The 18,133-nt window shown below is 38.8% G+C and overlaps 1 protein-coding gene across 1 annotated transcript; it reads left to right on the top strand.

Moving 5' to 3' along the window:
• The first annotated feature begins 14,689 nt into the window (after window positions 1-14,689).
• LOC140742574 (uncharacterized) lies at window positions 14,690-15,601 on the top strand. Its single transcript, XM_073073477.1, has one exon. It carries the CDS (start codon window positions 14,690-14,692, stop codon window positions 15,599-15,601), a length of 912 nt encoding a protein of 303 aa, XP_072929578.1.
• The last annotated feature ends 2,532 nt before the right edge of the window (window positions 15,602-18,133 follow it).

Below are 18,133 nucleotides of genomic sequence, written 5' to 3'. Positions count from 1 at the left end.
CTTCGAGGAATCGCGAATCCATTACACAATGAGATAAAAACTGCAGTATTCGAATCCTTATTAACCGTGCTTTTAATTTTCATCTTTTGTATTGTAAACTATGGCATCCTGCTGTGAGTATTAATTTTTCCGCGCCGAGCTCATCCATCATTGAGAGGCATTTCATTGAGAATTTTAATTATCTGGAACAAATCTTAAAGAGAAATCTTGCAATAATACCATGATTTGAAGACAATGGCTCAGTGCTTAAGATTGAGATACAACGGATTGAGTTTTCATGTTCTACGTAATCCTTACTCCTTACTAATATTATAAATCCGAAAGTAACTCTGTCTGTCTGTCTGTCTGTCTGGTTGTCTCTTCTTCACGCCTAAACCACTGAACCGATTTTAATGAAATTTTGTACAAAGATAGTCTGAGACCCGAGAAAGGACATAGGATAGTTTTTATGCCGGATATCTCACGGGAACTAGGGATGGCGATCTAAGATCGATTAATCAGAGAATCGATCTTTTTGACCAAAAAAATCGATTACTTTAATCGATATTAGTAAGGATTTAATCGTTAACTATGCATTTGATCAAGTGATTTAGCAAAGTTATTGTCCATGAGCTCACGAATGTATCAAAGTTGGTACGACCAATTTTCGCCAGATGGCGCCACTGTCATTCCAATGAATGTCATTTTAGTTTTATGTATGTTAGTATGTCATATTATTTTCTTTTAAACGCGGGCGAAGCCGCGGGCAGAAACTAGTGACGTTATAATGAATTGATGACTAACTTAGTGGGGCTGTCTATTGGCTTGTCACGCAGGGAGTTCAGGAGGCGGCCTCTAGATCGAGGGGTCCAAAGTTCAAATCCCAGGCTGATCCACCTCCGACTTTTCCAAGTTATTTGCGTATTAGAAATTAATTGTCACTTCCTTAAACGGTTAAGGAAAACATCGTGAGGAAACCTCAGAGGTTTATTAAAAACAATCTCAATGGTATGTGAAGTCTACAAATACGCACTTAGCATGACTCTGGCCTAATCCTTCTCACCTTGAGAGGAGATCCGCGCTCGGCAATGGGACAGTAATAGGTTAACGATGCAGGGAGATCATAGAAAACATGGTAAGCACAGTGGCTATCACCCACCAGAATGACGTTAAAAAACAAAATGGCTCCAAAATCCTCAACGAATGGTGCTGGCAGTTTTATTTAAGTTTAGAATGTACTGTTCCGAGGTCCAAACGACGTTGTTTTCTGTTTTCAACGTTTAGGTTACTTTAGCTCGTGATGAAATTTTGGATAAAGGCCAGGGCGCTTTTAATTTGGTTGAAATTTTGTTTCGTATCATGGTTAAAATAGTTTTCGGTAATAAATGGAGCTAAGCTTTTTGCTATCCACTAATTGCGCTAAAGCAAGAATTTCGGCTCGATTATAAATGTCAAGTTTAAGTGAAAACCGGAGAATTTCAAGTTGGCTGAAAATACTGCCATACTGAAACTTTGTAGTATTTTAGTGCAATTTTTTTTTAGGAAATTTCGAATCGGGTGTTTTATTCACATTTAAAATGGCTAAGGTTGAAGTTAGCTATACTCGTACTGCCAAAGTAAGTACTGCACCTTCTAAGGAAATTATACAGAACTCTTACGAAACTCTTAGTAACGTGTGTTTATTCACAGTGTTTATTTAGTCCGTTAAAACAAGTAATACTAGATGGCATGCATTTAAATTTTAAAATAACCTGAATATATGATGATGAATAATATGAACGTAACTTAGAATATATTGTGTAAGAAATAAAGTTTCTGAGCTCCAAGAGAATATAACTTGATAATAGTTATATCTGATCTCTAGAGATTAAACAGTTCCACCAACAAGCGGGATTCTGTAAGCGAACGAGACTTGTCTACAGTTACAACGAAGTCGTTATCCCTAAGCCCAATGGTTTGAAGAGTAAGGTTCAAGATTGACTGAGTGACGAGCCGTCGTGAGATGCAAGACAACTAATTATGGAGACAAACAGTTTTCTGGAGCCAAATACAGGGAATGCTAATGTACTGCTGTCCTTTGTCCTGACCGAGGTCAATGAGACTGCGGTTTGGACGAGAGGGAATGAAACAACTGAAATACTTTACCATCAGATTTTTACTACGAAGAAGCCTACGAATACAGTTTATGAAATGAAAGGAGTTTATAAACAAACAGTAACGTACGTGATCAATTCGATATATTATTAAGTAGTGTTGTTTATGTCGTTAAAAGTTGCTCTAAAGTCGAAGGAAAACCTCTTAAACAAAATATATGTAAAGCATACTATTTGGCCTGCGTTGTGGATTATGGGTAATCCTTCGCAGATATATCGGAGATCCTTCTTCTTATGAGAAGAGACTGGTGTTTCGTAGTAGGACATATGTATATAATGAATTTTTATAACTGATTGTTATCTACAATAATTATTTATGGGTCTTCAAAATACGGCAAAAGGAAATGTAGGATTATGACAGTCATTAAAAGTTACTACCTAATACTAATTCATATTACAAACGCCATAAACAATTATTTATTCTGGAATCGAAATAACAAACAAAATATTCGACTTTGTTAAGTAAAACTTTCTAGTTTAGAGTAGAGTAATCGGTATTACCTACTCTATTTACTTTAGCGAAGCTCATGGGAGTTGTAACAGTTCTAGCGAAATCTTTTAAGAGCCTTTACCTATTTTACTACTTATACTTTTAAGATACTTATAATTTACGACTAAAACTATTCAATTTTAATGTATTGGATCCAATAAGATAAAAGCATAGGGCGCTGACTGTTATCTTCTTTATGCCCCATTGTTGCAAGGGCCCACGACCGTGGGATGCCTGAAACATATTCCATGCTGTTCCAATGGAGTTGGTGGACAAGACAGATATTTTAAACTATCCATTATGCCTCCTGGAAGCTATGACGACTGCTTAGTGCTAAACAGCGGAGGCCAACGGTTGATGTGCTCTTCGAACTAAAGAAGCGCACAAATTTCTCAACACCACGTTCAAGTCGGGCAGTTTCGATCGTGTTCTGTATTGCGTAAGTTGTAATTAGGCTACACAAAATCTAGTACTTCGCTTTGTCCACCGAAACGCAGTTCAATTTTAAATCAGATTTTGAATGTAGATTATAATTGGTCAGTTTACTTCGAAGTGACCTAAAGTTAACCACAAAGCTTCATTCATAAATAATGTTAGTAAATTATATCACTATTCAGTTTCATAAGTTTCAACGGTTAATAAAGTTACTCGTTTCTCCAATTCCAATAGTTGTTTATAAATAAAAGTACGCTTGATGTCATATGAAGCGGAATATCAGGAAGGGTCAATATAAAAGTTGTCTCACATTTTATTTATGGAACTATAAATTACGGGGCACTTGAATACAATTTCTATACGTTTCGATACTAGACCGCAAATATGGTCCGATAAATTGCTAAGAATTGAATGCTTGTTATCGTTTATATGTAAACCTTAGTATGGTCGATATATGGTGGATATTCAAACGTTTGCTTGTTGGTAAGGTATTGTCTGGAAGGAGAGAGGGCAAAATGAATATGTTAGCCATTTGTAAAGCAGTGGAGTAGCGACAGATGTGTTGGACATGTTTGTTGTGTGATATCTGTTATCCTAATGCCCCCGTCCCGCGATAACCACAATAAATTGGAATAAAATAGTTTCGTATTTCTCGCCACGTTTCTGTAAAGGCCTGTCCAGAATACGTCAAATACATGTGGTCTAGGGTCCACAAAGGGCACGCAGGATAATAGATACATTTTAATGATTAGATGTGCTAGTTGCTAGAAGAAGTAGGGACCCTTGTTTGATCTGGTTGGATTAAATATACAATTCCTGAAATGCAGTGAAAATGGTATTGAGTTTTGCGGGTATTAGAAATTCATTATTATCTGTTGTTCTAATCTAATAAGACTTAATTATCATCTGCTTGAGAGAACTACTATAAAGTTTATATTTAATTGCCCCTCTTCTCTAAAACTTGAGTCGAGTATTGGAAAACGTAGGTAAGTTTCCATTTATGATGCTACGATTTCTGTTAATATTCTTAAGTTATTAAAGAAAATGAAATCACCACTACTACATTTTTTTCCGCAAACAGCAAAAATTGCACTATTATATTAGGTTTTAGGTTAGGTTAGTAATTCCTATTGGTGGCGAAAAGATGCATTCACAGATTGGACTTCAAAAACATTTTATGAGCTATATTGACAAATGCCCAAAACAGCAGTTATCACTTACGACTTTGTTTTAAGAGTAGGTAATCTGTGAGTCACTTTTCTACTTCTGCAACATAAAAACCTACATTAAAAAAGGCATTCAGTAAGAGAAGGTGAAATTTATGATACATTAAACCCAACAATATTACGGTAAGATGGTAGATTACGTAAAAGTCTCATAAATCCATCCAGTGTTCGACGACTGTACATAAAAAGAATTCATTCGAGCTTAGCTGAGCATCGAACCCCCATTTCAATCCGATGTTTTCATGAAGGAAAATATGTATCTCATTTCAGACGTCTACATTACAAGGAATATTGAATGCCGACGCAACGCACGCTCGCGGACGTAATATCGCCAATTTTACGGCCGTCGGCCACGACCGTGCTTGGTACGGCATATGTGGGTATCATTTGCTGAATATCAAATGAGCTACAAAAGATTTTTTTAGGCTTTATGGTTTCGATATACCGTATATACTAAAAACCGTTTTCGTTCATATATCGTACCATATCGATACATCTATATATATAAAAGCGAAAAGATACTCACGTTCAAAACGTATTAATCAAGGTTTTGACTAAACTACTGAAGCTACAATCATGAAATTTGAAATATAGCTTCATTTTATAATGTAGATGCGCACTAAGAACGGATTTTTTGATATTCCACCGTTAAGGGGGTTAAATGGGGGTTGAAAGTTAGTATGAAAGTCCGTCAGTATGAAAGCAAACTGGATGAAAATTGGTATTTAGCTTTCTGATTTAAAGTAATAAAAATCTAATCTAAGGGTTTTTCCAAAATCAACCCTAAAGGTGGTTAAATAGGGGTTGACAGCTTTTTTAAATTTTGCAATTTTGAAAGCCAGCACTATGAAAGTTAGCCATTGCTTTACTGGTTACATGTAATAAAACTTTAGTTCTACCGTTTTTGGAAAATCAACCCCTATGTGGGTTAAATAAGGGTTGTAAGATTGTATGAAATTCCCCCAGTTTTAATGTAAAGTCTATGAAAATCGATATTTGGGTTTTCGATTAAAAATAATTAAATATGTATTTCACCATTTTTGGAAAATCAACCCCTAAGTTGGTAAAATAAGGGTTGACAGCTTATTTTAAAATTTGCCAATTTGAAAGCCAGCACTATGAAAGTTAGCCATTGCTCTACTGGTTAGATATAGTGGAACTTTAATTCTACTGTTTATGGAAAATCAACCCTTATGTGGGTTAAGTAAGGGCTGTAAGTTTGTACGAAAATCCCCCAGTTTTTATGTTATCTCTATGAAAATCTGTATCTAGCTTTTTGGTAGAAAATAATTAAATACCTATTTCATTGTTTTTGGTAAATCAACCCTTAAGTTGGTAAAATAGGGGTTGACAGCTTATATTAAAATTTGCCAATTTGAAAGCCAGCACTGTGAAAGTTAGTCATTGCCTTCCTAATTAGATATAGTTGAAATTAAATTCTACCGCTTATGGAAAATCAACCCTTATATGGGTTAAATAAGGGTTGTAAGTTTGTATGAAATTCCCTCAATTTTGATGTAAAATGTATGAAAATCGGTATTTGGGTTTTCGATAAAAAATAATTAAACACCTATTTTGCATTTGGCTTTCCTGTTGGAAATAATAGAACTTTTTAGATGGTAAAATAAGGGTTGAAAGTTTGTTGAGACGTCCGCAGATTTTGAAGGTTATGAAAATTGGTATTCAGCTTTCTTATTGAAAATAATAAGATAATAGAACGCCTATTTTACCGTTTTTGGAAAATCAACCTTTAAGTTCGATTAATAGGGAATAGAACTTTATTTTAAAATTCGTTAATTTGGAAACAAGGATTGTAAAAATAGCATTTAGCATTCTGGTTCGAAATAATAGAGCTTCTTTAACACCGTTTATGGAAAATCTACCCTTAAGAAGGTAAAATAGGGGTGGAAACTTCGTTTAGAACTCCGCAGCTTTTTAAGCAAAGTATGAAAATTGTTATTTGGCTTTCTGATTGAAAATAATAGGACACCTATTTCACAGTTTTTGGAAAATCAACCCTTAAGGTCGTTAAATAGGGGTTGTAACTTTACTTTATAATCCGTTAATTTGGAAGCAACCACTATGAAAAATTTTCATTGTACTTAATGAAGCATCTCAGTCACTGTTTTTTTTCTGTTTCAGCATTTTTAGAAACTCAACATTCAACCCCATTAGGGTACTATAAGTAAAGATTTTTTTTTAAAAACCGTTATTGAAGTTACTTTCTTTGGCGTGTCTGGAAAAAGAACAGAGTGCAGAGAAGTTTAGTGTAGGGCGAAATTCCACGGGCCATCGTAACATATATTTTAATAACATGGGAATGTATTGCGCGTGCTGAAGTGCAGAACAGCGGTGTTTTAGGGTTCCGTACCTAAAGGATAAAAAACGGAACCCTATTACTAAGACTTCGCTGTCTGTCCGTCTGTCCGTGTGTTACAGGGCTCTATCTCTGGAACCGTAACAGATAGACATTTGAAATACTTACAGAGGATGTATAACGGTGGCCGCTATAACAATAAATACTAAAAATAAAAAAGGTGAAAACAAAAAGGGGTCCCCATACAACAAACTGCTATTCGATATATTTCCAACTAACTTTTGAACCGTTAGAGGTAGACAGTTATTCACAATATGTGTACTTTAATTGCTGCTGCAATATTAAATACTAGAAATTAAAAAAAAGAAAATTTTGGTTGTACACCTCCAGGTGCGGGTTTGACTTGCACTTGACCAATTAAAAACAATTAGTAACGCGCGTATTTGGTATACTGATTAGGTATACCAACATTTTGTCCTGCCCCCTACGGCAGGACAAAATGTTTGGTTGTGGTTATGCGTGGATTAGTGATGGTGATGTGGTAGACAAATAGACCTTGGATTAAAATTTTGGGCTAGAACAGGGCTACAGTATTCCCAGCCAATCGTACGAGACTAAAGGGGGAATTCTGGAGTTGCGGGCGGCAAGAATGGGAGCTCTAACCGCCCAGCCAGCAACCCTGGAAAGAACTACTGTATGTAAGGCGCCATATGGACGGTTCCTAAGGAATAGTGTAAATAATAATTATTTTATCCTACATGAAACTTATATTTTAAAGAAAGTCTCATTACAGTCCACTAATTAGAGTTTTAGTGTATGTTTCTGAAGAAAGCTTGACCAACTTAGGTACACAGTGACGAAAAAAAAAGCTTTTATTAATTAAAAATTAATGCTACTATGAATAAATATTAATTTACGACAACAGTTATTTGTATGTCATATCATATTTTTTTACGCGGGCGAAGCCGCGGGTTCTGCTAGTTGCTCTTATAAAAAGCAAACGTATAGGTATCACGAAATAAAATTTAAAATGGTTCTTTATCTATTTTTTAAGTATTTGCTGCATCACTCTTCGAATTTTAATACTCCCTTGGTGAGAAAGAGATGACCTGAAATCAATGTAATGTGCAAAAACAGTGCGTTTGTCATTGTAAACTGCAACTATCAACTAAAGATCCGGCACTAAACTGTGCTTTTGATATTGATTCCAGTTTTCTCATATCTCATCTCAGACGGTTTCTCATATCGATATCACTGTCAACTATGTAACCGTTTAAACTTAAACTGAAAACGGCCATATATCAATTCTGTAGCTCTTGATTTATGTGATATTTGATTCAAGACTTTCTATTGAAAGATATCCTAATGTCCTGACGACTGTCCCAAGGCGGTTTGATGTTCGCAAATCGATTTTGTGATTAAGGGCGCTTGTGATTACGTTGTTTTTCAACTTCCATGTTTATTTAGCACGGTTCTGTCGTGAAGTTAAATGAACGTCTTTCGTTTGATAAGTTGGCTAGATGAGTTTTTTGACCTAAATTCACTCGTAATCTACTGATGACTGACAGAGTAAATATTAATGTGAATTAGTTTAATGTTTATAAATCCATAGTAGGATTAAGCGAATTTAACATATGTGTCTACTTTCAATTTGATTACATTGACTCCTAATGGATTAAAAATAAAAAATAACGGTTTCTATGTCTGAAGTCTTTCTTTATCTCTTTCTCGATACAATAATAGAGCTACGGTATCCCCTGCCTGTCGTAAGAGGAAGGGAAGGAGAGGGGTCTAAACAGGCACGCATGCAGTACGCTTAGTATGAGTTTTTACGTTTGATCGAAAACGTTCACCGTTTACGTTTTGGTTCACAGAGTACCCCGTGGACCGTATTGGAACTAAAATTGCATTGTTGTATTTATATTTGTAAAATTAAACGTCGTTATAGTTTATTAAAATTCTTAATGCGAAATGTTAGTTCCGATACCGTACACGGGGGCGCTGTATGTTCAGAACGTGAACGTCAACGGTGAACGTTTTTGAGCAAACGTAAAAATTCATACTAAGGTTATAGTTCGCCTGATGGTGTAGCAAAGTAAAACTAAAAGTAAAACAGTACCTGTATCCCACAATCGTGTCAGTAGTTTGTGCAGTCTTTGATAGACTTCACAATGATGTCAACTTCTTGTTCCCACTGCCTTATCGTGCAGTTCTATTGTCGAACAGCACGCAACAAGTTCAGCCTGTAAAAGTTCCGTCTTAGTTCAAATGGTACTTATTTCAGACTTGGCAAGCGAGACCTACCTTATGATGCGTTATTGTTGGTATTTCAAATGACAGAAATAGGAAATCTGCCAACAGGTGCCACCGATACCCATATCTACTCTTATTACAAAGTTAAGTTGCATTTTACTTGAGTATATTTACGCCAGGCACTTTCTCTCAGTTCTCAGAAGTTCTGAAAAGTGGACGGCAAATACTGTATGCAAAATCGCAATCTGTAATATTTGCAGTTTTTGTAAGTTAAAAATTACGAGTAGACTCGTAATTTTTAACTTACAAAAACGACTCCTCTCAAAATGAGAAGGATAAGGCCATAGGTCACCGCTCTGGCCAAGTGTGAATTGGTAAACTTCGCAAACCTTAGAAAACTTGTTTATTTTACTTAAAGATTTTTCAGGTATGCAGGTTCCTTCTCGACGTTTTCCTTCATCCTTTAAGCAAGTGATCATTATTTTTTAATACGCGCATTAGTGCAAAAAGATGTGCTTGCCTGGTATTTGAACCTCGGGCCCCTCGATCAAGAGGCCATGTTTCTTAACCTCTAGGCTATCACGCCAATTAAATACTTAAGGTCAAACCTCAGCAACCACATTGACATCAGGCTAATTGCAATAAGTACACCGTAAATTATTAAAGCAATAGATCAGTTAATGTTACGCGAGATTAATGCGATATTAACGCATTATCTCGCCGCCTTAATGGCCTTGTCATTAGGTAATTAGCAAATTGCAGGCGTAATATTAATGTTCAGGCAACCCCCACATTAGTAATGGTACGATGCATTTCACTTGTATTGATGTATGAATTAGGGTTTTTTTTTTGTAATATTAGAGGAGCAGAGGAGTATCCAGCCCTTCTGGTGGTAAGTGGCTATTGACTCCCATGGACATCAGTAATCAACCCCAGATAGGATTAGATTCCTACCGGAGGTATTAGGCAGGAATAAGTTATACCTCCGCTGTCTGTTCGTCTGGCACGAGGCTCTTGAAAGGTAACATGAGTAGATATCTACTGTTTTTTTTAAATAGTATGTATTATTTTGAGGGTGGTAGAACCCTTTGTTGATTCGACAATGGAGGCACCACGGGCGCATCATTTCTACCTAAAAATAGCGAAGTTAAGCGCTGTTCACTTCCCGTTTGAAGAGTGTGGTAAGAGAGACATTGCAACTTAGCCTTCAGGGGCAGGAACGCATCTATGCCCGATTTTGGGTAGAACTCCAATCCCATCTGGGATTGATCAGGTAGACTGGAAGTTCCGTAGCTATTTTTTTATAATAAAAGTAGCTGAAGGTAAACCATAATTAAAGTAGGTGATAGTTCATCTTCTATTCGCCATTTATTACAAAGTTCCTTCGCATTTTCGATATTATGACAGTAAAGATTGTTTATCCTAAACAATATCAATCTACGGCGCCTCGTTGTGAGTACAATGGGAAAGATTCAAAAGAACCCTTTGCAAAATAATGGCGTAGTTTGCCGTGCGTTCCCATTACCAGACAACGAGGTGAAAATATACTGCCGAGATGTGCACGTTACCTGTTGCTTTTAAAGGTTCATTTTACGATGTCCCGTTAGGAATTTAAATGGGAAAAAATAAAATAATTAGGAAGCTGATATGCGAATATTTTTCATGGTGGTACATTGAAAATATTATTCGTAATTGCTTGTTTGGTCTATTTATGCCATCGTCATTAATCCGTTATTTATTTATTATACTTAATTTTATTTACAAATTTGTGTACACAGAGACATAACAAAAAAGGAATTTAAAAGAAATATAGTACAGGGGACTACTTATTTCAACCTGAAATTTCTTCCAGCAGCCCCTATGGTCGTAAAATTTATGTGATAGGCAAATATAGTGTGCACAAAACAGATAGGTATGATAGATATATTATCAAAGACATATAAATATGTACAAATAAATACACATAATATATACATATGTATAATATATAAACATAATATTTAAATACCTATATATACACCTAATTATGAAAGAGATAAATAGTGCTCTTTTACTTTTTGTTTTTGTTTAAACAACACACTGTTAGTGAGACAAATATGAGGCGGAAGTGAATTACATAGTCTAACTGCATGAACGGAAAAGAAGTAGGAGTAAAAAGAAGTTTTGTGGGAAGGATAAGTAAGAAGGGATTTCAGATGGGATCTACAGGGTGCCAGAGAAGGCTGTGTATACGAAAAACGGTGTTTCAGATACTCTACGTATCCGAGGATGGATTTTCCAGGGTATTATAAAGGAGGCAGAGCATACGAGTATTCCTGCGAGAACGGAAATGAAATGAAATGAAATGAAATGAAATGAAATGAAATAAAATGAAATGAAATGAAATGAAATGAAATGAAATGAAATGAAATGAAATGAAATGAAATGAAATGAAATGAAATGAAATGAAATGAAATGAAATGAAATGAAATGAAATGAAATGAAATGAAATGAAATGAAATGAAATGAAATGAAATGAAATGAAATGAAATGAAATGAAATGAAATGAAATGAAATTTATTGGGAGCCACTTGAAATCCTTGCGAAAATTAGAGACACGATCAAACTTCCTTAAATCAAAGATGAATCTAATACAGAGATTTTGCAAGCGCTCAAGTTTATTTAATAGCTACTCTGTGGCATCCAAATAGCAAGCCTCCGCATAGACTATTTATTGTCCCACTGTTGGGCATTGGTTTAATCTTAGAATGACAAAGGTTCAGTCTACCTTTTTCCAATACAAATAATAAATACAATTGCTTTAATAACAAATAGAATAGAAAGGGTTCCTCTCTTATACATTCGTAACATAAATATTATGAAAAAACATATTGTTTCATAAGTAAATATCATAAATAAAGCAATATCTCATATTTATGGCGCCAGTTGTTGCTTTATAAAGACAATTCTTTATTATACTATCAACTGATATTTTGTATAACACAGATGTATTTGCATTAAAGACAGTTGGTACTTTTATAAGTAGAGGAACCCTTCGTAGGTCGTGAGTACCATTGTTATATGTATGCTCATGAATGACACCAGTGTTAAGTGCTGTTGTGTAAGGTTTTAAGAATTTCGTAATAACTTTGATGGTGTTAGAACCCTTTGTGGTTTAACTACGGCGGCACCGCACCTAATTCTGCCCAATAACAGAAGTGTTAAGCGCTGCTGTGTTCTGGTTTGAAGGGTGTGGTAAGGGACAAATACTTTTTCGAGGCGTTCTAGCTTAGTCCTCGGGGTTAGCGGCGTATCTGTGGCCGGCCTTCGGTAGGAATATCTAATCCTATTTGAGGTGATTACAGATGTTTATTGGCGGTTGTAGCCACTGGTGGTACTTTTTTGTTCTCTACTTTTACTTTTACTTAAGATATAAGTTAAAATCTATTAAGGAGGACTACAGATGTCCACAGGCACCAAAAACTTGTATGTTCAAAACTTTTGAATACAAAGTAAGTAAATTAGTAGTCTAGAAACAGTGACTCCACAAAGCATTCGTGAAACAGCAGAAGGATTCTGGTCTTCAATTCTTGATTCTATAACTCGATTCTTGCGACCAACTTCCATTCCCAGTTGAACCGCCAGTTAATTAGTTTTCAGATTAGTTACTCTCAAACATTTTCTTGATTCACTAGAACTGGTTATATGTATATAAGCGAATTTTTAATTAAATTTACCATTTGTTAATTTATTAGACTGTCGATATATACGACCTGTTTATTTCAACTATTGCAATGAAATTTATATAATTGTTTTCTACGTTGGTGAACCTTTAATAAATAAATATATTTTTTTAAAGCTTTTTTTTTTATATAATATAGGAGTAGCAGACGAGCATGCAGTCCACCTGATGGTAAGTGGCTACTGCCGCCCATGGACATCTGTAATCAACCCCAGATAGGGTTAGATATTCCTACTTGAGGTCGGCCACAGGTGCGCTGCTACCCCTAAGGATTAAGCTAGAACACCTCGGAAAAGTATGTGTCCCTTACCACACCCTTCAAAACGGAACACTTCAGCGCCTAACACTGCTGTTATTAGGCAGAAATAAGTGTGGCGGTGGTGCCGCCGGAATCGAACCACAAAGGGTTCTACCACCGCCGCCGTGTTATACACATATTATAATAATGTGATAGTTAAATAGCAAATACCTTGAATGTACTATACGGTTAGTTTGTAGGTTCAGTGAGCATCACCTTGTATTAAGGGCTGTTAACCCTTGCGCCTAAATTGGATTACACTGATTTGTGGGTGTTTTCACTAATTCCTGGGGTTTGTTTGCGAAGGGTCGCTTTTGTGACTTTTAAGTTGGTCTATGAGTGTTATCATTTACGTTAATATGGCAATCAAAGGTCAAAGTTATAGTGATTGTATTAGAATCGCTCTTTTTTTAGAGAAAGTACCAAATGAGTATTTATACAATCCACTTAATGATTGTATAGATACTCATTTGGTGATTGAGTTAAGTGGTCAGTGTCGCTTATGTGGAAATCAACCCCAAATAGTGTCGACTACCTGAGATCGGTCATGCGTTGCTTACTCTGAAGACAGAGAGACTGACAGACGCAGGACAACTCCAAAAAATAGAATAAAAATGTTATTATGCGAAATATTAGTATGCGAAATATTGCCAATTGCACAATATGTAACATTATCCTTAACAAACATTATCTAAATACCATTTTAAAAGAAAAAATCTGAAAATAAAATAACTTTCACGTTTTAAATTCACTCATAAAAGCTAGCTTCCACTTTCATAAGTTTAACTTGATCTACGTAACTTCTTAGGTCGGAATAATATTACATGTATCCATACATTGCCTGTTTAATTAACAATATTTACTATTGCTGTAGTTATTAAAACGCGATGTATTCGTAATAGAACCATTTATTGGATCGGATTACATCACATAAATAGCAGCAGCTTTGCTGTATTGTAAGGACCGCGTCCGATTATTAGCGTCTGCGGAACTAGTCGATATTGTATTTCTATTTTAATTACCGCCTTCAATGTTTACCGTGTGGTGTCATTTACAGCGCGTTAAAACTTATTAAAACATTTAAGATCGTTTTGAGTATTGGATAAGGTCTTTAAGGATTTTCATCAAAAATCACCTAGTTTATGTTGTGGGCTATTCCCACATACACACATACATAATCACGACATAAATACATTTATACATACAAACATACTTACATACATACATACATACACATAAAGACATACACGTCATACATACCATGTGACGAAAATAATATTTAATAAATTCCCGATCGACCGGTTGCCGTGCGCTATGGAGCGGCGCACCTTAGGGTGTACCGTTATCCAAGTCACGTTGCAACCGGCCGCCGCTCGATGCATCCGAGGCGGCGCGCGCGCTGCAGTGGTCTTGTGTCGTTCGTCTATAACGCCCGCGCCGCTTTGCATAATCGCTTGCTATAATATATCGCCGCTTTATACGCTTTACTGAACTTTCTAGTATATAGTGCATTCTGTGAACTTTCTTCTGTGTGTGCCTTGTAACTCTAGTCTTCTATCTTGTGAACTATTGACTTTCTATCCTTCAATATCTATTACTATCGCTTGTACTATTCTCCTTCTTATTAGTGTAGTGTTTGTTGTGTGATTTGTGTGAGGACAATAAACTGTGTCCAAAGGTAATTGTTTCGGACTTATTGCGATATAACCTCAACCTCCACCACACACACCCATCTCCACATTGGTGACCCCTGCTTGAGCACCCGTATTGTACACCTTACTTGTGCACTCTAATTGTACCTACAGTGTACACGGAAAATGAGCGATAGTAGTGACTCTGCACGAACAGCGACATCGCAAGATGGCGAACCACGCGCCAACGTGACCGTTCGACGCGCCCGCAAAGTGCGTGTTTCCACCGCGCCCGACACTAAACCCGAGGTGTGTCAAATAAAAATGATTCCATTCGCACCGGAGGACCCCGAGATTTGGTTTGCAATGCTTGAAGGCCAATTCGCTGCTCATGGCATTATGGACGACAGAATTAAATTTTCGAACGTCGTGATCGGCCTCGATATTGCTCATGCAAAAGCGGTCAAGGATATTATTAAAAATCCTCCATCGACTGACAGCTATGATAAAATAAAGGCCGAGCTCATAAAGCGCTTATCAGCTTCAAATGAGAAGAAGGTGATGCGACTTCTGACCCACGAAGAACTTGGCGATCGAAAACCTTCGCAGTTCCTGAGACACCTACAGGATTTAGCAGGACCATCGGTGCCAGAGAACTTCATAAAGTCGATTTGGAGCAGCCGTCTGCCGCAAAGCATCCAGACTATCCTGGCATCCCAACCCTCTCACTCACTGGAAGAGCTGTCTGACCTGGCTGATCGCATCCAGGACATCATCACACCTGGAGGCGTGGTAGCTTCAACCGCCGTGCCTGTGACAGTCGCTTCAGGACACCAGAACAGCGAAATAGCGGAGCTGAGGAAGATGGTGGAGCAGCTCACTACTCGTATGGACCGACTTTCGCGCGAACCACGGCGCGAGATCCGTCGTCCCAGACCCCGTCGACGCGCTTCATCTTCGTCATCGCGCACCCGTTCGCAGTCTAGCTACAGGAGACACCCCATGTGCTGGTATCATTTTAAATTTGGTTCCAACGCTCATAGATGCCAGCTCCCGTGCGACTTTGAGAAGTCGGGAAATGCCAAGGGCAGTCGGTAATGGCGACTAACGACTGTCCAACGACTGGTCGCCTGTCTGTTACGGACCGTAACACGAAGACCCAGTTCCTGGTCGACACCGGCAGCGACCTCTGTGTCTTCCCTCGGTCCCTGCTGCGAGAACGTCGAGCGCCAACTAATTATCAGCTCTCTGCAGCCAACGGGTCGACCATCGAGACCTATGGGTATCACCACCTGGACCTGGATTTGGGACTACGTCGTACCTACCCTTGGCGGTTTGTGGTAGCAGACGTTACAAAGCCAATCATTGGCGTAGACTTTTTGTGCGCGTATAATTTAATAGTTGATTGTAGAAATCAAAAATTAATAGATAATACTACATCTCTTTCTGTTGTTGCTTCTTTGTATAACTGTAACGATGCTTGTTCAGTAAAGGTATTAACCGGCGAATCGCGCTTTCATAAATTGCTTTCTCAAAATTTTTCAGAGATTACGCGACCCGCCGGCACACACCGCACAATACCACACAGCACACAACACCATATACGCACCACTCCAGGTCCCCCAGTTTCCTGTACCCCTAGGCGCTTGGCTCCAGACAAGCTTAAGGTTGCGAAGGAAGAGTTTAGGGCCATGCTGGCCAATGGGACAGCTAGGCCTTCAGACAGCCCTTGGTCGTCGCCTTTACACCTGGCAGCCAAGAAGGACAACGGATGGCGCCCCTGCGGCGACTATAGGTTGCTGAACGCCCGCACCATACCTGACAGGTACCCCATCCGTCATATACATGACTTCGCGCATGACCTTTCAGGTTGTACAGTTTTCAGCGTTCTTGACCTTGTGAAGGCGTACAACCAGATACCCGTTTGCGCTGACGACATCCCAAAGACGGCGATTACCACTCCGTTCGGCATGTACGAGTTTCCGTATATGACGTTCGGCTTAAGAAACGCAGGCCAAACTTTTCAACGCTTCGTCGATGAGATGATGCGAGGACTGGATTTCGTCTATTGTTACCTGGACGACATACTAGTCTTCAGCCGCGATGAAGCTCAACACGAGGAGCACCTTCGTACAGTCTTTACGAGACTTCGGGACTATGGCATGGTCATCAACGTGTCCAAGTGTGTTTTTGGGGCTTCCGAGGTAACCTTTTTAGGTTACACTATTTCGGCAAGCGGAACCAAACCACTTGACACAAAGGTCCAGGCCATAAGAGAGTTTCCCCCACCAAAAGACGTTAAGACACTCCGACGCTTTTTGGGTATGGCAAATTTTTACCGGCGTTTTCTGCCGAATGCTGCCCAAATACAAGCGCCTCTTAACGCCCTTCTCACGGGGGCAGTCAAGGGTTCCACACCCATTAGTCTGACCGGCGATGCTCTGAAGGCTTTCCAGGACACCAAGGAAAGCCTTTCTAATGCAGCTCTTCTTGCGCACCCAGACTGTCGCGCAAAGCTTGCGTTAGTGTCAGATGCATCAGACACGGCTATTGGGGCAGTTCTGCAACAGCTCCAAGACACTGTGTGGCAACCCTTGGCTTTCTTCTCCCGAAAACTCAGCCCGTCTCAACAGAAGTACTCCCCGTACGATCGAGAGCTTCTTGCGATTTACGAAGCGGTAAAGTATTTTCGGCACATGGTTGAGGCGAGACATTTCGTGATCTATACTGACCACAAGCCGATCAGTTTTGCGTTTCACGAAAGGAAACATAACTGTTCGCCGCGGCAGTATAGACACTTGGATTACATCTCTCAGTTCACAACCGATATAAGGCACATATCCGGCAAAGACAACGTGGTAGCCGATGCCTTGTCTCGCGTTGATGAACTGAGCTCACCAATACGTCTCGCCGACCTAGCCAATGCACAGGAGACGGATCCAGAACTGGCGCAGCATCTCAGAGACGAATCGTCCCTGCGCCTCTCTAAAGTGGTAGCGCCTGGGGATCGAATATCTGTGTACTGTGACATCAGTACATCGACCCCCAGGCCATTTATCACCCAACAATTTAGGAAGCAGATCTTCCATAGCCTCCACTCCCTAAGTCACCCAGGTCCCAACGCTACGGCCAAATTGGTGGCCGAAAGGTTCGTTTGGCCGGGCATGAGAAAGGACTGCCGCGAATGGGCCAGAACGTGCTTGGCTTGTCAGCGCGCAAAAGTAAGTCGACATGTAACTACTCCGTTAGGTACTTTCGACTTACCTCGCGCGCGATTCAAGCACGTTCATATTGACCTCATAGGTCCCCTTCCAGTTTCCCAGGGAAACAGGTATTGTTTAACGGCTATCGACCGATTCACCCGATGGCCTGAAGTCGTCCCAATACCTGACATCACTGCGGAAACTGTGGCCAAGGCTTTTCTTTCGGGATGGATCTCCAGATTTGGTAGCCCGATAGATATTGTAACAGATCGCGGACGGCAGTTCGAGTCCGCGCTGTTCCAGTATCTATCCAAGGCTATTGGGTTTCAGCGGAAACGCATTACGGCGTACCATCCGTCTTGTAATGGTCTGGTTGTGCGCTTTCACAGGCAACTTAAGGCGTCGATTACCTGTCATGCCCATAACA

Source organism: Epargyreus clarus, unplaced genomic scaffold (genome assembly GCF_041222505.1).
Source record: "Epargyreus clarus isolate Ecla_fem2 unplaced genomic scaffold, WU_Ecla_fem_2.2 ptg000006l, whole genome shotgun sequence".
Taxonomy (NCBI): domain Eukaryota; kingdom Metazoa; phylum Arthropoda; class Insecta; order Lepidoptera; family Hesperiidae; genus Epargyreus; species Epargyreus clarus.
Note: the sequence above shows the minus strand (reverse complement) of the source record. Positions and strands in the feature narration are given on the sequence as shown.

What these genes read in the sequence shown, in the direction of transcription:
- LOC140742574 (XM_073073477.1), top strand. Translation starts at nt 14,690, where the DNA reads ATGAGCGATAGTAGTGACTCTGCACGAACAGCGACATCGCAAGATGGC.